Here is a 15,176-nt window from a genome sequence, read left to right as displayed (position 1 = left end):
AGGAGAGACAAAGAAGGACACTACATAATGATCAAGGGATCGATCCAAGAAGAAGATATAACAATTGTAAATATTTATGCACCCAACATAGGAGCACCTCAATACATAAGGCAAATACTAACAGCCATAAGAGGGGAAATCGACAGTAACACACTCATAGCAGGGGACTTTAACACCCCACTTTCACCAATGGACAGATCATCCCAAATGAAAATAAATAAGGAAACACAAGCTTTAAATGATACATTAAACAAGATGAACTTAATCGATAATTATAGGACATTCTATCCAAAAACAACAGAATACACATTTTTCTCAAGTGCTCATGGAACATTCTCCAGGATAGATCATATCTTGGGTCACAAATCAAGCCTTGGTAAATTTAAGAAAACTGAAATTGTATCAAATATCTTTTCTGACCACAATGCTGAGACTAGATATCAATTACAGGAAAAGATCTGTAAAAAATACAAACACATGGAGGCTAAACAATACACTACTTAATAACGAAGTGATCACTGAAGAAATCAAAGAGGAAATCAAAACATACCTAGAAACAAATGACAATGGAGACACGACAACCCAAAATCTATGGGATGCAGCAAAAGCAGTTCTAAGAGGGAAGTTTATAGCAATACAATCCTACCTTAAGAAACAGGAAACATCTCGAATAAACAACCTAACCTTGCATGTAAAGCAATTAGAGAAAGAAGAACAAAAAAACCCCAAAGTCAGCAGAAGAAAAGAAATCATAAAAATCAGGTCAGAAATAAATGAAAAAGAAATGAAGGAAACGATAGCAAAGATCAATAAAACTAAAAGCTGGTTCTTTGAGAAGATAAACAAAATTGATAAACCATTAGCCAGACTCATCAAGAAAAAATGGGAGAAGACTCAAATCAATAGAATTAGAAATGAAAAAGGAGAAGTAACAACTGACACTGCAGAAATACAAAAGATCATGAGAGATTACTACAAGCAACTCTATGCCAATAAAATGGACAACCTGGAAGAAATGGACAAATTCTTAGAAATGCACAACCTGCCAAGACTGAATTAGGAAGAAATAGAAAATATGAACAGGCCAATCACAAGTACTGAAATTGAAACTGTGATTAAAAATCTTCCAACAAACAAAAGCCCAGGACCAGATGGCTTCACAGGCAAATTCTATCAAACATTTAGAGAACAGCTAACACCTTTCCTTCTCAAACTCTTACAAAATATAGCAGAGGGAGGAACACTCCCAAACTCATTCTACGAGGCCACCATCACCCTGATACCAAAACCAGACAAGGATGTCACAAAGAAAGAAAACTACAGGCCAATATCACTGATGAACATAGATGCAAAAATCCTCAACAAAATACTAGCAAACAGAATCCAACAGCACATTAAACGGATCATACACCATGATCAAGTGGGGTTTATTCCAGGAATGCAAGGATTCTTCAATATACACAAATCAATCAACGTGATACACCATATTAACAAATTGAAGGAGAAAAACCATATGATCATCTCAATAGATGCAGAGAAAGCTTTTGACAAAATTCAACACCCATTTATGATAAAAACCCTGCAGAAAGTAGGCATAGAGGGAACTTTCCTCAACATAATAAAGGCCAAATATGACAAACCCACAGCCAACATCGTCCTCAATGGTGAAAAACTGAAAGCATTTCCACTAAGATCAGGAACAAGACACGGTTGCCCACTCTCACCACTCTTATTCAACATAGTTTTGGAAGTTTTAGCCACAGCAATCAGAGAAGAAAAGGAAATAAAAGGAATCCAAACTGGAAAAGAAGAAGTAAAGCTGTCACTGTTTGCAGATACATAGAGAATCCTAAAGATGCTACCAGAAAACTACTAGAGCTAATCAATGAATTTGGTAAAGTAGCAGGATACAAAATTAATGCACAGAAATATCTGGCATTCCTATACACTAATGATGAAAAATCTGAAAGTGAAATCAAGGAAACACTCCCATTTACCATTGCAACAAAAAGAATAAAATATCTAGGAATAAACCTACCTAAGGAGACAAAAGACCTGTATGCAGAAAATTATAAGACACTGATGAAAGAAATTAAAGATGATACAAATAGATGGAGAGATATACCATGTTCTTGGATTGGAAGAATCAATATTGTGAAAATGACTCTACTACCCAAAGCAATCTACAGATTCAATGCAATCCCTATCAAACTACCACTGGCATTTTTCACAGAACTAGAACAAAAAATTTCACAATTTGTATGGAAACACAAAAGACCCCGAATAGCCAAAGCAATCTTGAGAATGAAAAACGGAGCTGGAGGAATCAGGCTCCCTGACTTCAGACTATACTAAAAAGCTACAGTAATCAACACAGTATGGTACTGGCACAAAAACAGAAAGAAAGATCAATGGAACAGGATAGAAAGCCCAGAGATAAACCCACGCACATATGGTCACCTTATCTTTGATAAAGGAGTCAGGAATGTACAGTGGAGAAAGGACAGCCTCTTCAGTAAGTGGTGCTGGGAAAACTGGACAGGTACATGTAAAAGTATGAGATTAGACCACTCCCTAACACCATACACAAAAATAAGGTGAAAATGGATTAAATACTTAAATGTAAGGCCAGAAACTATCAAACTCTTAGAGGAAAACATAGGCAGAACACTCTATGACATAAATCACAGCAAGATCCTTTTTGACCCACCTCCTAGAGAAATGGAAATGAAAACAAAAATAAACAAATGGGACCTAATGAAACTTCAAAGCTTTTGCACAGCAAAGGAAACCATAAACAAGACCAAAAGACAATCCTCAGAATGGGAGAAAATATTTGCAAATGAAGCAACTGACAAAGGATTAATCTCCAAAATTTATAAGCAGCTCAATAACAAAAAAACCAACAACCCATTCCAAAAATGGGCAGAAGACCTAAGTAGACATTTCTCCAAAGAAGATATACAGACTGCCAACAAACACATGAAAGAATGCTCAACATCATTAATCATTAGAGAAATGCAAATCAAAACTACAATGAGATATCATCTCACACCAGTCAGGATGGCCATCATCAGAAAATCTAGAAACAATAAATGCTGGAGAGGGTGTGGAGAAAAGGGAACCCTCTTGCACTGTTGGTGGGAATGTAAATTGATACAGCCACTGTGGAGAACAGTATGGAGGTTCCTTAAAAAACTACAAATAGAACTACCATATGACCCAGCAATCCCACTACTGGGCATACACCATGAGAAAACCATAATTCAAAAAGAGTCAGGTACCAAAATGTTCATTGCAGCTCTATTTACAATAGCCCGGAGATGGAAACAACCTAAGTGTCCATCATCGGATGAATGGATAAAGAAGATGTGGCACATATATACAATGGAATATTACTCAGCCATAAAAAGATACGAAATTGAGCTATTTGTAATGAGGTGGATAGACCTAGAGTCTGTCATACAGAGTGAAGTAAGTCAGAAAGAGAAAGACAAATACCGTATGCTAACACATATATATGGAATTTAAGGAAAAAAATATGTCATGAAGAACCTAGGGGTAAGACAGGAATAAAGACACAGACCTACTGGAGAATGGACTTGAGGATATGGGGAGGGGGAAGGGTAAGCTGTGACAAAGCGAGAAAAAAGAAAAAACAAAAAGAAAACAAAAGTACATCCAACAAAAGAAAAAATTGTGATCAATTTTTAAAACTTTTGTGCTTCAAAGGACATCATCAAAAAAGTGAAAAGACAACCCTTGGAACAGGAAAATTTCTGCAAGTCATATGTCTGATAAGGGTCTTGTACGTAGACTATATAAAAATTTATACAACTAGAGAATTTTTTAATTGTAATGGGTAATGGATATTAATAGACATTTCCTCAAAGAAGTTATACAAATGGCCAATAAGCACATGATAAGATGCTCAACATCACCAGTAATCAGGGAAATGCAAATCAAAATCACAACGAGATACCACTTCTGTATTAGCCATGTCTTTTATTTCCTGTATTCTGATGCTTTGACATCTGGGGCCTTGGTGACCCCCGGAGACACAGCACCCACCACCTTGGGGTTAGCTAATTCCTAGAGATAGGAAACAACTCACTTGCTAGAACGTTTTATATATGCAAACCATCCAATCTAGAGCCCATACCCCCAACCACCTTCTTTATGGGGCTCTCACTCTCTGACTACCATCTATATACCCTGATCACCGAAGCCAGGTATCAGAAAACTAGGGACAGTTCCTATGCCCCAGAGCCTGCTGAAATTATTCAAACTAGTCCATCCTAAACCTGCTTATTACTTTGCGTGGCCCAGTCCTTCCTGCAGACACCACAGAAAAGGCTCTTGCCCACACTTCCCCCCTACTTCCTTTGCCTCCTTGACCCTGGTGCTTCCTCATGTGGCTTTGGGCCATGCCTCCTGTTTCTAGGGATCCTTCACAACGTTTCCATGTCTGGGTGTCTTACCATACCTGATTAAAACAAATCCCAGGTACCCATAAAACAACTTCACACCCACTAGGATGGCTATAATCAAAAAGACAGATGATAACAAGCGTCAGAGAGGATGTGGAGAAATTGTAACCCTCATACACTGCTGATGGAAATGTAAAAGAACGCAGCCATTTGGGGAAAATGCTTGGTAGCTTCTCAAATGGCTAAACATTTCCACCCACATTATTTATGCCCTAAGACCCATCATATTACACCCACTGCTATTCAATTAAGCTTCATACTCTACTGTGTAGTCTACACATAAAAAGTTACAGAAATTCCAATGCTTGTTGTGCACAAAGGGTTTAAAGAAAAAAATATAATCAGCTATAAATTCACTATTTTGAGCAAACAGATATTCTAAACCAAATATGCTATTGGTGGTTAAATTTCCAGTCTATGAAAAATGGTGAGAAATAATCATTAAACTATCTAACAAACCAATTATATTTTCAAACACAATTATTTACCATTACTGTAAAAAATTAAGTAGCTCTATACCTTTTTCTCCTTAGACTTCTGTGCAGTATGAGAAGTGACATTCTCATTTTGGTGAACAAACTCTTGTGCTACCACTGTTTTTACAGGGTCTCCTTCAAGAACACAATTTAGAAATTGCACTGTGTGTTCTAACGAATAGCTGTAGAGAGTTGAAGTACAAATATGAGGTCAATAAATGAAAATAAAAGTTATGTGGAAACATTAACATAAGCAATCTTACAAAATCTTAGAAGAATATGAAAAATTGGCTCACTTCTGAGTTTTAAACATGAAAATTAAATGCTCATTGTGTATCTCAAGACTCAAGAATGAACAGAGGGAAAGTGTCAAGTTAGAGACTCTCAAAAACTAATTTTTTAAATGAATACCGAAAAGTAACATATTGATAATTAATTCATTTTCTTATCTTTTATTCCAGGTAAATTTTCCACAAATCTTTCTTTCATCTTATCACCTATACTTAAGTCCCTTGTTGGATTCACACATGGTTTCAGTTTCCTTCAAACATCAAAAACAGACAATAAATCCTTAAACTGACATTCTTATCCTGTCAAATTTTACATTTTACTTATACCATGGCGTTCTAGTCAAAGAAATTCTAAGCAGGGATATAGAAAGGAAAAACTAAAACACTACCCTACCTCCCACCCCTACATTATTTAGGCATATTTTCATGGTGATACTATATTATGTGGAATATGAAATTCTACAAAAATTGACAAACATCTGAAACGCTAATGTCCCTGTATCCAAAAAAACTCATTCCAAAGAAAATTATAAATGATTTTATACTGCTCATTATTTCAGACTATTTATGCCTCTGATCTTTTCCAATGGCCAGATAATGAAGAGCTGACCACAAAGGACTGTTTTTGAAATGTGACAGCTATCTAAAATACTGTGATATTTTGCTATTCATCAATTTATTAAAGACAACCCTTGAAGGGGAACCATTTGGGACTACCAATTCTCCTTGAGCACTCTCATCTTGCCGCCTCACATATGCTCAACAAATTGGGGTTTCTAGGGGCTAGAAACTACCAGAAATTAACCACATCCTAACTAGTTCTTAAAATCACCTGGCTTGCCCACTCCTAGGGCCGGAAGCCAGTCTCCACCACAGGCGCTGTTAGCAGTGCGTGGCCCTGGAAGATGACACTGCAGGCGTATACTGCAGTAACTGAACAAACCTACCCTTCTTACCCGGGGTGAAACTGAAGCTACTGGTAACTGAGACAATTATCCACCTGTTGGCAGACAAATGGAGGTAATCATTTAATACCATAATACCTGCCCCGAGGGGCCTGACTGACCAATCACTCTGAGCATCGAGAGGAAGGACTCAACTCAGTCCCCTTACCTTGCCTGGGGAACCACAACTCTGGGTAATTTCACATCAGGGCTTCTTGCCCTAGGTCCCCATAGAAGAGAGTTGCCACATGCCAGCATCACCCTCCTAACCCCTAGTGGCTTGGGATATTTTAACACACAACTCTAAGAAGCTGTTTAGGTAGCAAAAATAAATAGAAAAATTGTGGATTGAAATAATACCATGAAAAACTTGATTCAAGTGACATATTTAGAACTCTGCATACTCAGCAGAGAATATTGTTTTTCAAAAGCACTTTCAGGGGCTTTCCTGGTGGTCCAGTGGTTGCGAATCCACCTTCCAATGCAGGGGACATGGGTTCAATCTCTGGTTGGGAACTAAGATGCCATAGGCCACAGGGCAACTAAGCCCACGTGCCGCAACTACTGAGCCTGCGCACTCTGCAGCCCGTAAGCCAGAACTAGAGAGAAGTCAGCATGCTGCAATGAAAGATCCCGCATGCCACAACTAAGACACGAAGAAGCCAAATAAATAAGTAAATAAATAAATATTTTTTAAAAGAGGCACTTTGTGCAATATTTATAATAACTGATCATGTATTAAACCACAAAGGAAATCTCAACTTCCAAAAAGCAGGACTCTTTCAGGCTGGATTCTTATACCCCAACACAAAAAAACAAAGAGTAATCCCCCCCCCCCACCAAACTATCAAACCATTTAGAAAATATAAAACTCTTGGATAAATTAGAAAGTCAAAGTGAATTAGAGATTATTTAGAAAAAAAATGAAAATACTACATATCAAAATCAAAACATTACATATATATCAAAAACATTACACAGAAAAAAATTCACACCCTTAAGTATATTTGTTATTAAAGATTGAAAGGAAACAAACTAACCAAAGAATTGAAAACATAACAAATTTAAAGAGAAAGGAACCATCAAAAATAGAAAAGAATCACCAAAAATAAATGATTAGAGAAATAAAACAGACTTTGATCAATAAACCAAGAGCCTGTTCTTTAAAAGGGTCAATCTGATAAACAGCAATAACAAAGAAAATAGAAAAAAAACATTAGGAAAGGAAAAAAGGACATGATAAATACAAAATAATGTTTTAATTATCACAGAATATTATATACAACTTAACAATAATAAACCTAATGATTTTCTAGAAGACAAACTACCAGAAAAGACTCATGGAAAAAAAAGCAAACAACTGGGCTTCCCTGGTGGCGCAGTGGTTGAGAGTCCGCCTGCCGATGCAGGGGACACGGGTTCGTGCCCCAGTCTGGGAAGATCCCACGTGCCGCGGAGCGGCTGGGCCCGTGAGCCATGGCCGCTGAGCCTGCGCGTCCGGAGCCTGTGCTCCGCAACGGGAGAGGCCACAACAGTGAGAGGCCCACGTACCGCAAAAAAAAAAAGCAAACATCTGAATAAAGCAATACCCCTAAAAAGATAGTGAAAATACCTTCTCCCTAAAGAAAAGCGAAGAGACCTTCCCCCTAAAAAGGCACAACCCCAGAACCTTCAAGGTACTAATTTATTTAAACTTTCCAGGGCACAGAGAAAAATGGCAGTCTTGCCAGGTTCTTTTATTAAGCCAAACACCAAATTAACCCCTAAAACCAAAATCTGACAAAGATAACACAGGAACAGAATATCACAGACTTATCTCATTTAACTACTGTTGCAAAAATCCTGAAATCAATTCCGACACTACATTAAAGGAAAAAAACAAAACCTGAAAGATTTTTTTACTCCAGAAATTACTGTGACTAACATGAAATATACTAATAAACTAAAGAAAAAAAATCTATATTGGATTCTCCAAAGATTCTAAAAAGGCATCTATTTAAAACAACTCTTGCTAAAATAGGAATTTAAGGAATACATTAAGATCGAAAGTATGTATTACTCAAACCAGAAGCATTCCTAACATACTAAGCATCAAAACACACTACAACACCACAATAACTAAAAAAAGATGGTGGAAACTTAGGACCAAATAGCTCAATGGAATCAAAGAGTCTATAAAAGAAAATGTATATTTGAGAATGTAGTAAATATTAGTAATTATATTTTATATCAGTGGGTAAAGGTGACCTATTCATCCAGTTAATCATTTGGAGAAAACAATTAAGTTAAACTCTACTTCATACCATACACATAAAAATGCTAGATAAACTTTTTAAATTTAACTATTAAAAATACTGCAGAGGGCTTCCCTGGTGGTGCAGTGGTTGAGAGTCCGCCTGCCGATGCAGGGGATACGGGTTTGTGCCCCAGTCCGGGAAGAACCCACATGCTGCGGAGCGGCTGGGCCCGTGAGCCATGGCTGCTGAGCCTGTGCGTCTGGAGCCTGTGCTCCGCAACGGGAGAGGCCACAACAGTGAGATGCCCACGTAACGCAAAAAAAAAAAAAAAAAAAAAAATTTACTGCAGAAAATATTTTCATAATATTGGGGTAGGACAGATTTTCTTAAAAAGTGATAAAACTCAGAACCAATAAGGGAAAAGACTTTCTGATAAAACATGAATTAAAATATGTATATGGCTATATCAGAAAAAATTACTATAATCTATATTAACAAAGATAACTACACATGATATATAAAGAGCTCTCACAGATCTAGAAAGAAATACAAACAGTCAAAAGGAAGACAGGCAAAGGGTAAGCAATTAATAGAAAAAGAAATTAATGGAAAAAAAGCTCAACCTCAGTAGTAATAAGGAAAATAAAAGTTTAAACAGCAATGAAATATTTTTCGCACCAGACTGGCAAAAAATTTAAAGATTCTTAATATCCAGGGCAGGTTACGCTATCAGCGCATATAACTAATATGGAAAGCCCTTTTAAAAGGAAATTTGGCATTAGCTGTAAAAAAATTTAATATACACACTCTGGACCAGCAATTTCACTTTTAGGAACTAGCCTACAATAACATTCATCCATGCACACAAAAATGTATGTTCAAGGATACTCAGTGCAACATGGTTTCCAACTTTTCTTACAGTCAAAAAGCCCATAAACAGAGCATGTTTAAATAAACTACGGTACTTTAAGAAATCACTTAAGAATACTATGGAATACTCTGTAGACTTTAAAAAGAAAAGAGTAGATCACAAAGTATGGACAGAAAAAATAAATAACAGTAAAACTACAAAATAGTACATAAAACACAACCTATTTTTGTGTTTATATAGACACAAAAGCAAATAGGTACACGTGTACACACATACATTAGTGTATGTATATGAGAAAAAACTGAGGAGGAATATGAACCAATTGACAGAAACTCCTCACTTTCTACATTATTGCATTTAAATGGTTTATAATATACCTACATTATTTTTGTTAACAGAAAAATAAAAATAAGAGATTAAAATGCATGACATATGCTTTCAATCACATCACAACAGAAACTACACACAATCCTTCTAGCACTCACTTGTGGTCCTTGAAAATGTCCACCAGAAAATTTTGGTTAATGGCTGGAAATATCTTAAAGAGCTGCTTCTCCTTTAGTTTAGTGGCACAATCTTTTTCAAATATAAGCGGCTCCCTTCTCTAAAACAAACAAAAAAAAGACAAAAACCATCTTTATGATGGAATTTACAATACTAGTTATGCTGACCCAAAAGCATGGTTATTTTATTGCAAAAAGACTAATAATTTAAAAGCAGTCACAGACTTTCTTCACTGATTAAAGGCTGAAATTAGTAATATAAGTATTCTTGCACAATTTATTTATATCCCATTTTTTGCTAAGTATTTGAAGCTGTTCATTAACACACACACACATACACACAATCACACATATACATATATGTGTGTGCATGTGTATATATACTCTCACATATACACACCCAACACATTCAATCATATTATACAAAAAAGGATATATATATATATATATATATATATATATATATATATAAACAGGATATAAATAAATGAAGTCAGAGAGTAGAGAAAATAAAGGTAAGAATATAGGATAAAGCTAGCAAGTAAAATTAGTATATAAATGCATGCCACAAAATCCTGTACAATTGCTAAAGGTGGGCCACAAATTCAGTTCTTAGCTTCTTAGTGGCCAAAGCAAAGGGGGAAACAAAGATTCTCAGTGTCCATAAAATAAAAACAAACCAGTTGCTCAGGAGAAGTACAGCTTTTTCTGGTACTGAGACCTGAGAGAAATTTCTCCCATGGGTCCTCATTAAAGGGACACTGTGTGATGCTGTGAACAACGTCCTCAAAAACATATTCTCCTCAATGGGCAGAAACTACAATGTACAAATAAGTTGCAAATTCAGGTTGACAGAAAATCTTAAAATTCACATAAAAAAAATTTTTTCACAAACATATTTACTCCAAAGTAATTGCATGAGATTTGTTACTAATTGTTATTTTTTCAAAGTCATATTTGGATTGTTTAAATAGCCAAACCGAAAGAGCTTTCCTAAAATGTGCCATGTGAATTCTAATTGAGGAATATGGTAATCATTCTTAAAGTGATTTCTAACTCTAAGACAATTTACTGACATTGTGATTTAGCTATGTAATATTTTTGTTTATTCCAAAAATCCTAATGTCTGAAAAATAACTTCCTATAAAATTTCAAAGGTGTCTCTGAAAATATAAAAATTACAATAATTTAGGAAAATCCTGGAATAGTTAATGGCTTTGAAGCCTAACCATATTTAGGCCATTTATAACACCAAACAACAATAAAAAAAGTACCACAATAGGTGACAATCTGACCAGTAAAAAGGACTGATCAGACATCACAAGAGTGATGAAAACAAGCCACCTCAAGAATTTTAAATATTCACGTCTTATTTAAGATATACATTATAATCCGACCTTACTAAAAAATTCAGTGATCAGATTTACTAGCAATCTGCCAGATCATAGAGTTTCTAAACTACAAATTCTAAGGTCCCATCAATAAACTGAAAACTCATAACTGTAATCATGTTACAATTAATTATCCTATTCATACATTATGCCTAATGCTTACTTTATATGCTTTGCTTTAGAAGAATTTAAATGATATTTCTCCTTTGGGAAATTCTCTTACTGAGAAATTTCTCCAGAAATTCTCTTAACTGAGGCTCTAAGGGGGAATACCCTCGGGATGAAGAGTACAGCTTCTATTACCAAACCCATGGGAAAAAAAGCAAAAATCACTGATAGGAGGAAAAAAAAAAAAAAAATTAAGTTGGAAAGTCAAAGAAACTTTTTTGTTCATTATTATACTAAGAGATTAAAAGGCAGGTTAGAACCATAAAGATAAGTTTCAGTAGAGGAAAATGGCATTTCAACAAAAAGTGTCACACCATTTGAGCATAAGTTCTAGGCTTTCCTTATTTTTTAAGAAAATCTATTTCTCCAATTTATTACATATGTAAATTGAAGAAGATATCTGAAACAACACTAAATTATAAGATCCTACTGAAGAGATTGTTCTTTGGATTATGTAAACATGCAAAGATGGTAATGGTAGCTTATTTCCAACTTAATTAACAAGATAACTGGGGGAAATAAATATGAAGGTAGAAGCCCCAATTCTATGTATTTCAGCCAATATAAAGGTGTTCCTTTGAGCAGTCAAATGAGTGAAAAAAGAGGGTAAAATGCTTTAAGATCACCAACTAAGAAATTTTTTTTCCTTGAGAATTGGACTAAATAACCTCTAAGGTCTTTTCCGTTTTGGTTCTGAAATTCTCTAATACTAATTTTCAGAATTCCAAAAAACGTTAAGAAAAAGAAATGCAAAATAAACAAAATTCTCTTACGGCTTCATATCATATAATTAGATATGTTGAATAAGGAACAAAAATTAAGTTCAAAGCAAAGTGAAATATCTGTTTGAACTTGTTTAATTGCAAAGTTAGATAAAAAAGAAGAGTACTTAATTTCAGATTCATAAGTTTCTAAAATTTTTCTCTAAAAAAATTTTGTTTCAAAGATGGACAATTCTTTAATAGCAAGTGTCATTTCTTATTACTAACTTATAAATGAAATTATCTTCAAAGGAAATATTCTTTCATGTTTTTCTAGAATTAAAAACCTGCAGAAGTAAATGTTAAAGATAAGATATATACACCTGCAAAATTAAATCTAAAACAACAGATTTAACATAAATTGGCTTACTGTTATAGAATATCAACTAATTTTCCAGAAGCAAAGACCTCCAACTTCAAACTACATTTAAAACATTTTTCGATTTTAACATTAACTTCAATCAGGTTAAAATATGATTTCAGACTAGGAAAAGTAGAATCAAATGAAAATCAAAAAGTAAACATATGATTAAATTAGAGTCAGAGACAAAGGCTTAATATTTATACTAACTCATACCAAATCATGCTTTTCCTGTAAGGCAATTTCTTCTGACATTATTTCTCTGAGTGATACTTTTTTAGTATGAGTGTTCCAATGATCCAATAAGGGTTGCATTTCAGGTGCTGCTAAAGTCTTCAGTAATTTTTTGCCCGTTCTCTGAGATGATTTTTGTTCTGGATTATCAAGACCAACACGCCCAACCAGGGAAGGATCTACAAAAGCAGTATCAATAGTGTCAGACCATCAACAATAAATGTACAAATTAGGCATTATTCATTCTGTTACATCTACCTCAGAGAGACCCAGAAAACATGATTTTTTACTCTTTGCTTATAAATACAATATTCCAAGTTGTATTTCAAAGTTTCAAAGTACATCTTCACATAATCGCAAGCAAGTATAAATGTAGAAATATTCAAATGAACAATGATCTGGGTATTACTGTAAATCAACTCAATGCTTCCCCACTCTTTTTCATATCACATCAACACAGAGAAAACAGTGACACACATATACACTGGTAAACAGAGGAAGCTGCAGCCAGCCGGAAGTGAGCAGCTTTGGTCAGCTCTGCTTGGCCGCTCCAAGAACTGAAAGGATGAATATTTCTGCAAATCTGTAACCCACTGGAGGTCTACAATAAATACTGAACAAATGATATTCAACATAAGGAAGGAACTAAACATTCTAAGAAGTTCATAATAACAAGACTTAATGTATAATATTTCAGCTTTTCTAAGCACCACATTCTGATACACTCCTTTGATTTCCTGGAGAGTTAAGAAATAGCAAATACTGTCATCTGAATAACTCTGATACTCTTTGGAAGCCTCCAGCTCTCAAACAGCTTTAGCTCTTGAAGCTACAACACGGGTCTGAACTAAAGTTAAGAATCTTCATTCTCATAATCTTCAACCTGGAGTCCTAGTATGGAGTGGACAAGAGAGGCATCTGGAGGAACTCAGGCACAAAAGGAGGACCCTGTAACAGGTCTGCCACCCTGCACTAACTACTTACGACAATGCTATCTAAGAAATCTTCTGGAATCAATTATTTTCAATTTGGCAGATGTAATCAAAAAGCAGGTTGACTTTTGTGCTCTAATTATATTAACATCAATAAAAAATTTGAAAAATCAAGTAATATTTCAATGATACTCTCAAACACAGGAATACTTTATTGCTCTCAAACCAGAACAGTTTCCCTTCATTCAGAGCAAAATCATAAACAGGAAACACCCTGACTATGTGCATTAGAGCACACCTTGGGTGTTCCACAGCACTCCTGTTTGTTTTTTTTTAATTGAAATATAGTTGATTTATAATGTTGTGTTAGTTTTCAGGTGTTAACTGAAAGTTAAATGATATTATAGGGCCTTTTTTCTTCTTTAAGCTTTATTTTCTTTTGTATCAATATTAAATGTTAAAACTTTTATTTGCAAATCAAAATTCTTGGGTAACATATTTTGTGGAAGTATATTTAAAATGAGTTAAGATTCAGGGACTTCCCTGGCCTGCTCCCAGTGCAGGGGGGCCCGGGTTCGATCCCTGGTCAGGGACCTAGATCCCGCATGCTACAGCTAAGAGCCTGCATGCCACAACTAAAAGACCCCTCACGCCGCAACTAAAGATCCTGCACACCTCAACAAAGATCCCACACGCGGCAATGAAGATCCCACATGCCACAACTAAGACCTGGCGCAGCCAAATAAATAAACGCTTAAAAAAAAAAGAGAGTTAAAATTCACACACACACACACACCAAGTTTCAACATCAAGACAAGAACATTAGAAGTGAAAATATGTGCTTTACCTTGCATTAATTTGCCACAGGATACCTCTTCTTGTCTTTGTCGCTCCTAAACACAGAGGCAGAACAGGATTGGCAAAGCAGGGTGCATTAGAAAACAAGCTTATATTATTTTTCTCTAGTAATCATTTCTCCCTGTAAAACTATCAATCATTCTTGCTAAATCTAATAAAAGCAGATAAATATAATTATAAATTGATTCCATCTATATATTTTTTCTACTTATAGAGCTCTTATGCTGTGATTTTTTAAAAACTGTTTATGAAAATTAGCACTGCAAGTCTTTAAGGAGTAAAAAACTATTTATGATTTTTTTCCATTAAAAAAAAAATCAACAGTCATATTGAGCTCCATCATTAATTATATAATTTGGCCAGTCTGGAAATAATCTAAAATACTGCAAGGAGAAAAAAAAAATCAGTAACCTGTTAACTGGTAAAATTAATTCTCTCTCAAAGTCAAAATTCAATAGAATCTTTCATATAACAGATTTTATTGAAGAGCAAAGGTGACAAAATGTACACAAAAGGAGCTTTCTATAAAAAGAAGCCTACCAACCATTACAGATTCTTTCCATTTTTCATGAATCACTTTAGCCAGATTCAGATCTATATGAACCACACAGTCCTCAACTGTTAGGGACCCTTGTGACGGGGGGAAGAAAAGAAAAGAAA

The 15,176-nt window shown here is 35.1% G+C and overlaps 1 protein-coding gene across 14 annotated transcripts in view; it reads right to left on the bottom strand.

Annotated features, from left to right (window-relative positions):
* Positions 1–15,176, bottom strand: part of N4BP2 (NEDD4 binding protein 2) — a 108,473-nt gene that overhangs the window by 35,878 nt on the left and 57,419 nt on the right. For 9 of the 14 annotated variants that reach the window (XR_016393262.1, XM_089911812.1, XM_089911813.1 and 6 more), the window contains 5 exons: positions 15,061–15,146; positions 14,506–14,551; positions 12,709–12,905; positions 9,794–9,912; positions 5,010–5,148 (listed from right to left, as the gene is read on the bottom strand). Coding sequence is in view for 11 of the 14 variants with exons in the window: in XM_089911812.1 (XP_089767938.1) it covers positions 5,010–5,148; positions 9,794–9,912; positions 12,709–12,905; positions 14,506–14,551; positions 15,061–15,146 (587 nt within the window). In the remaining 3 variants the exon portion in view is untranslated. Of the gene's footprint in view, positions 1–5,009; positions 5,149–9,793; positions 9,944–10,491; positions 10,629–12,708; positions 12,906–14,505; positions 14,552–15,060; positions 15,147–15,176 lie in introns of those variants that run through there. The other 5 variants (XM_089911817.1, XM_089911821.1, XM_089911822.1 and 2 more) reach the window with 4 other exon arrangements.

This window comes from Delphinapterus leucas, chromosome 5 (genome assembly GCF_059928025.1).
Source record: "Delphinapterus leucas isolate spDelLeu-1000000601 "Yukka" chromosome 5, BTC_Dleu_Yukka2, whole genome shotgun sequence".
NCBI lineage: Eukaryota > Metazoa > Chordata > Mammalia > Artiodactyla > Monodontidae > Delphinapterus > Delphinapterus leucas.
This window is presented reverse-complemented; position numbering and strand designations above follow the sequence as displayed.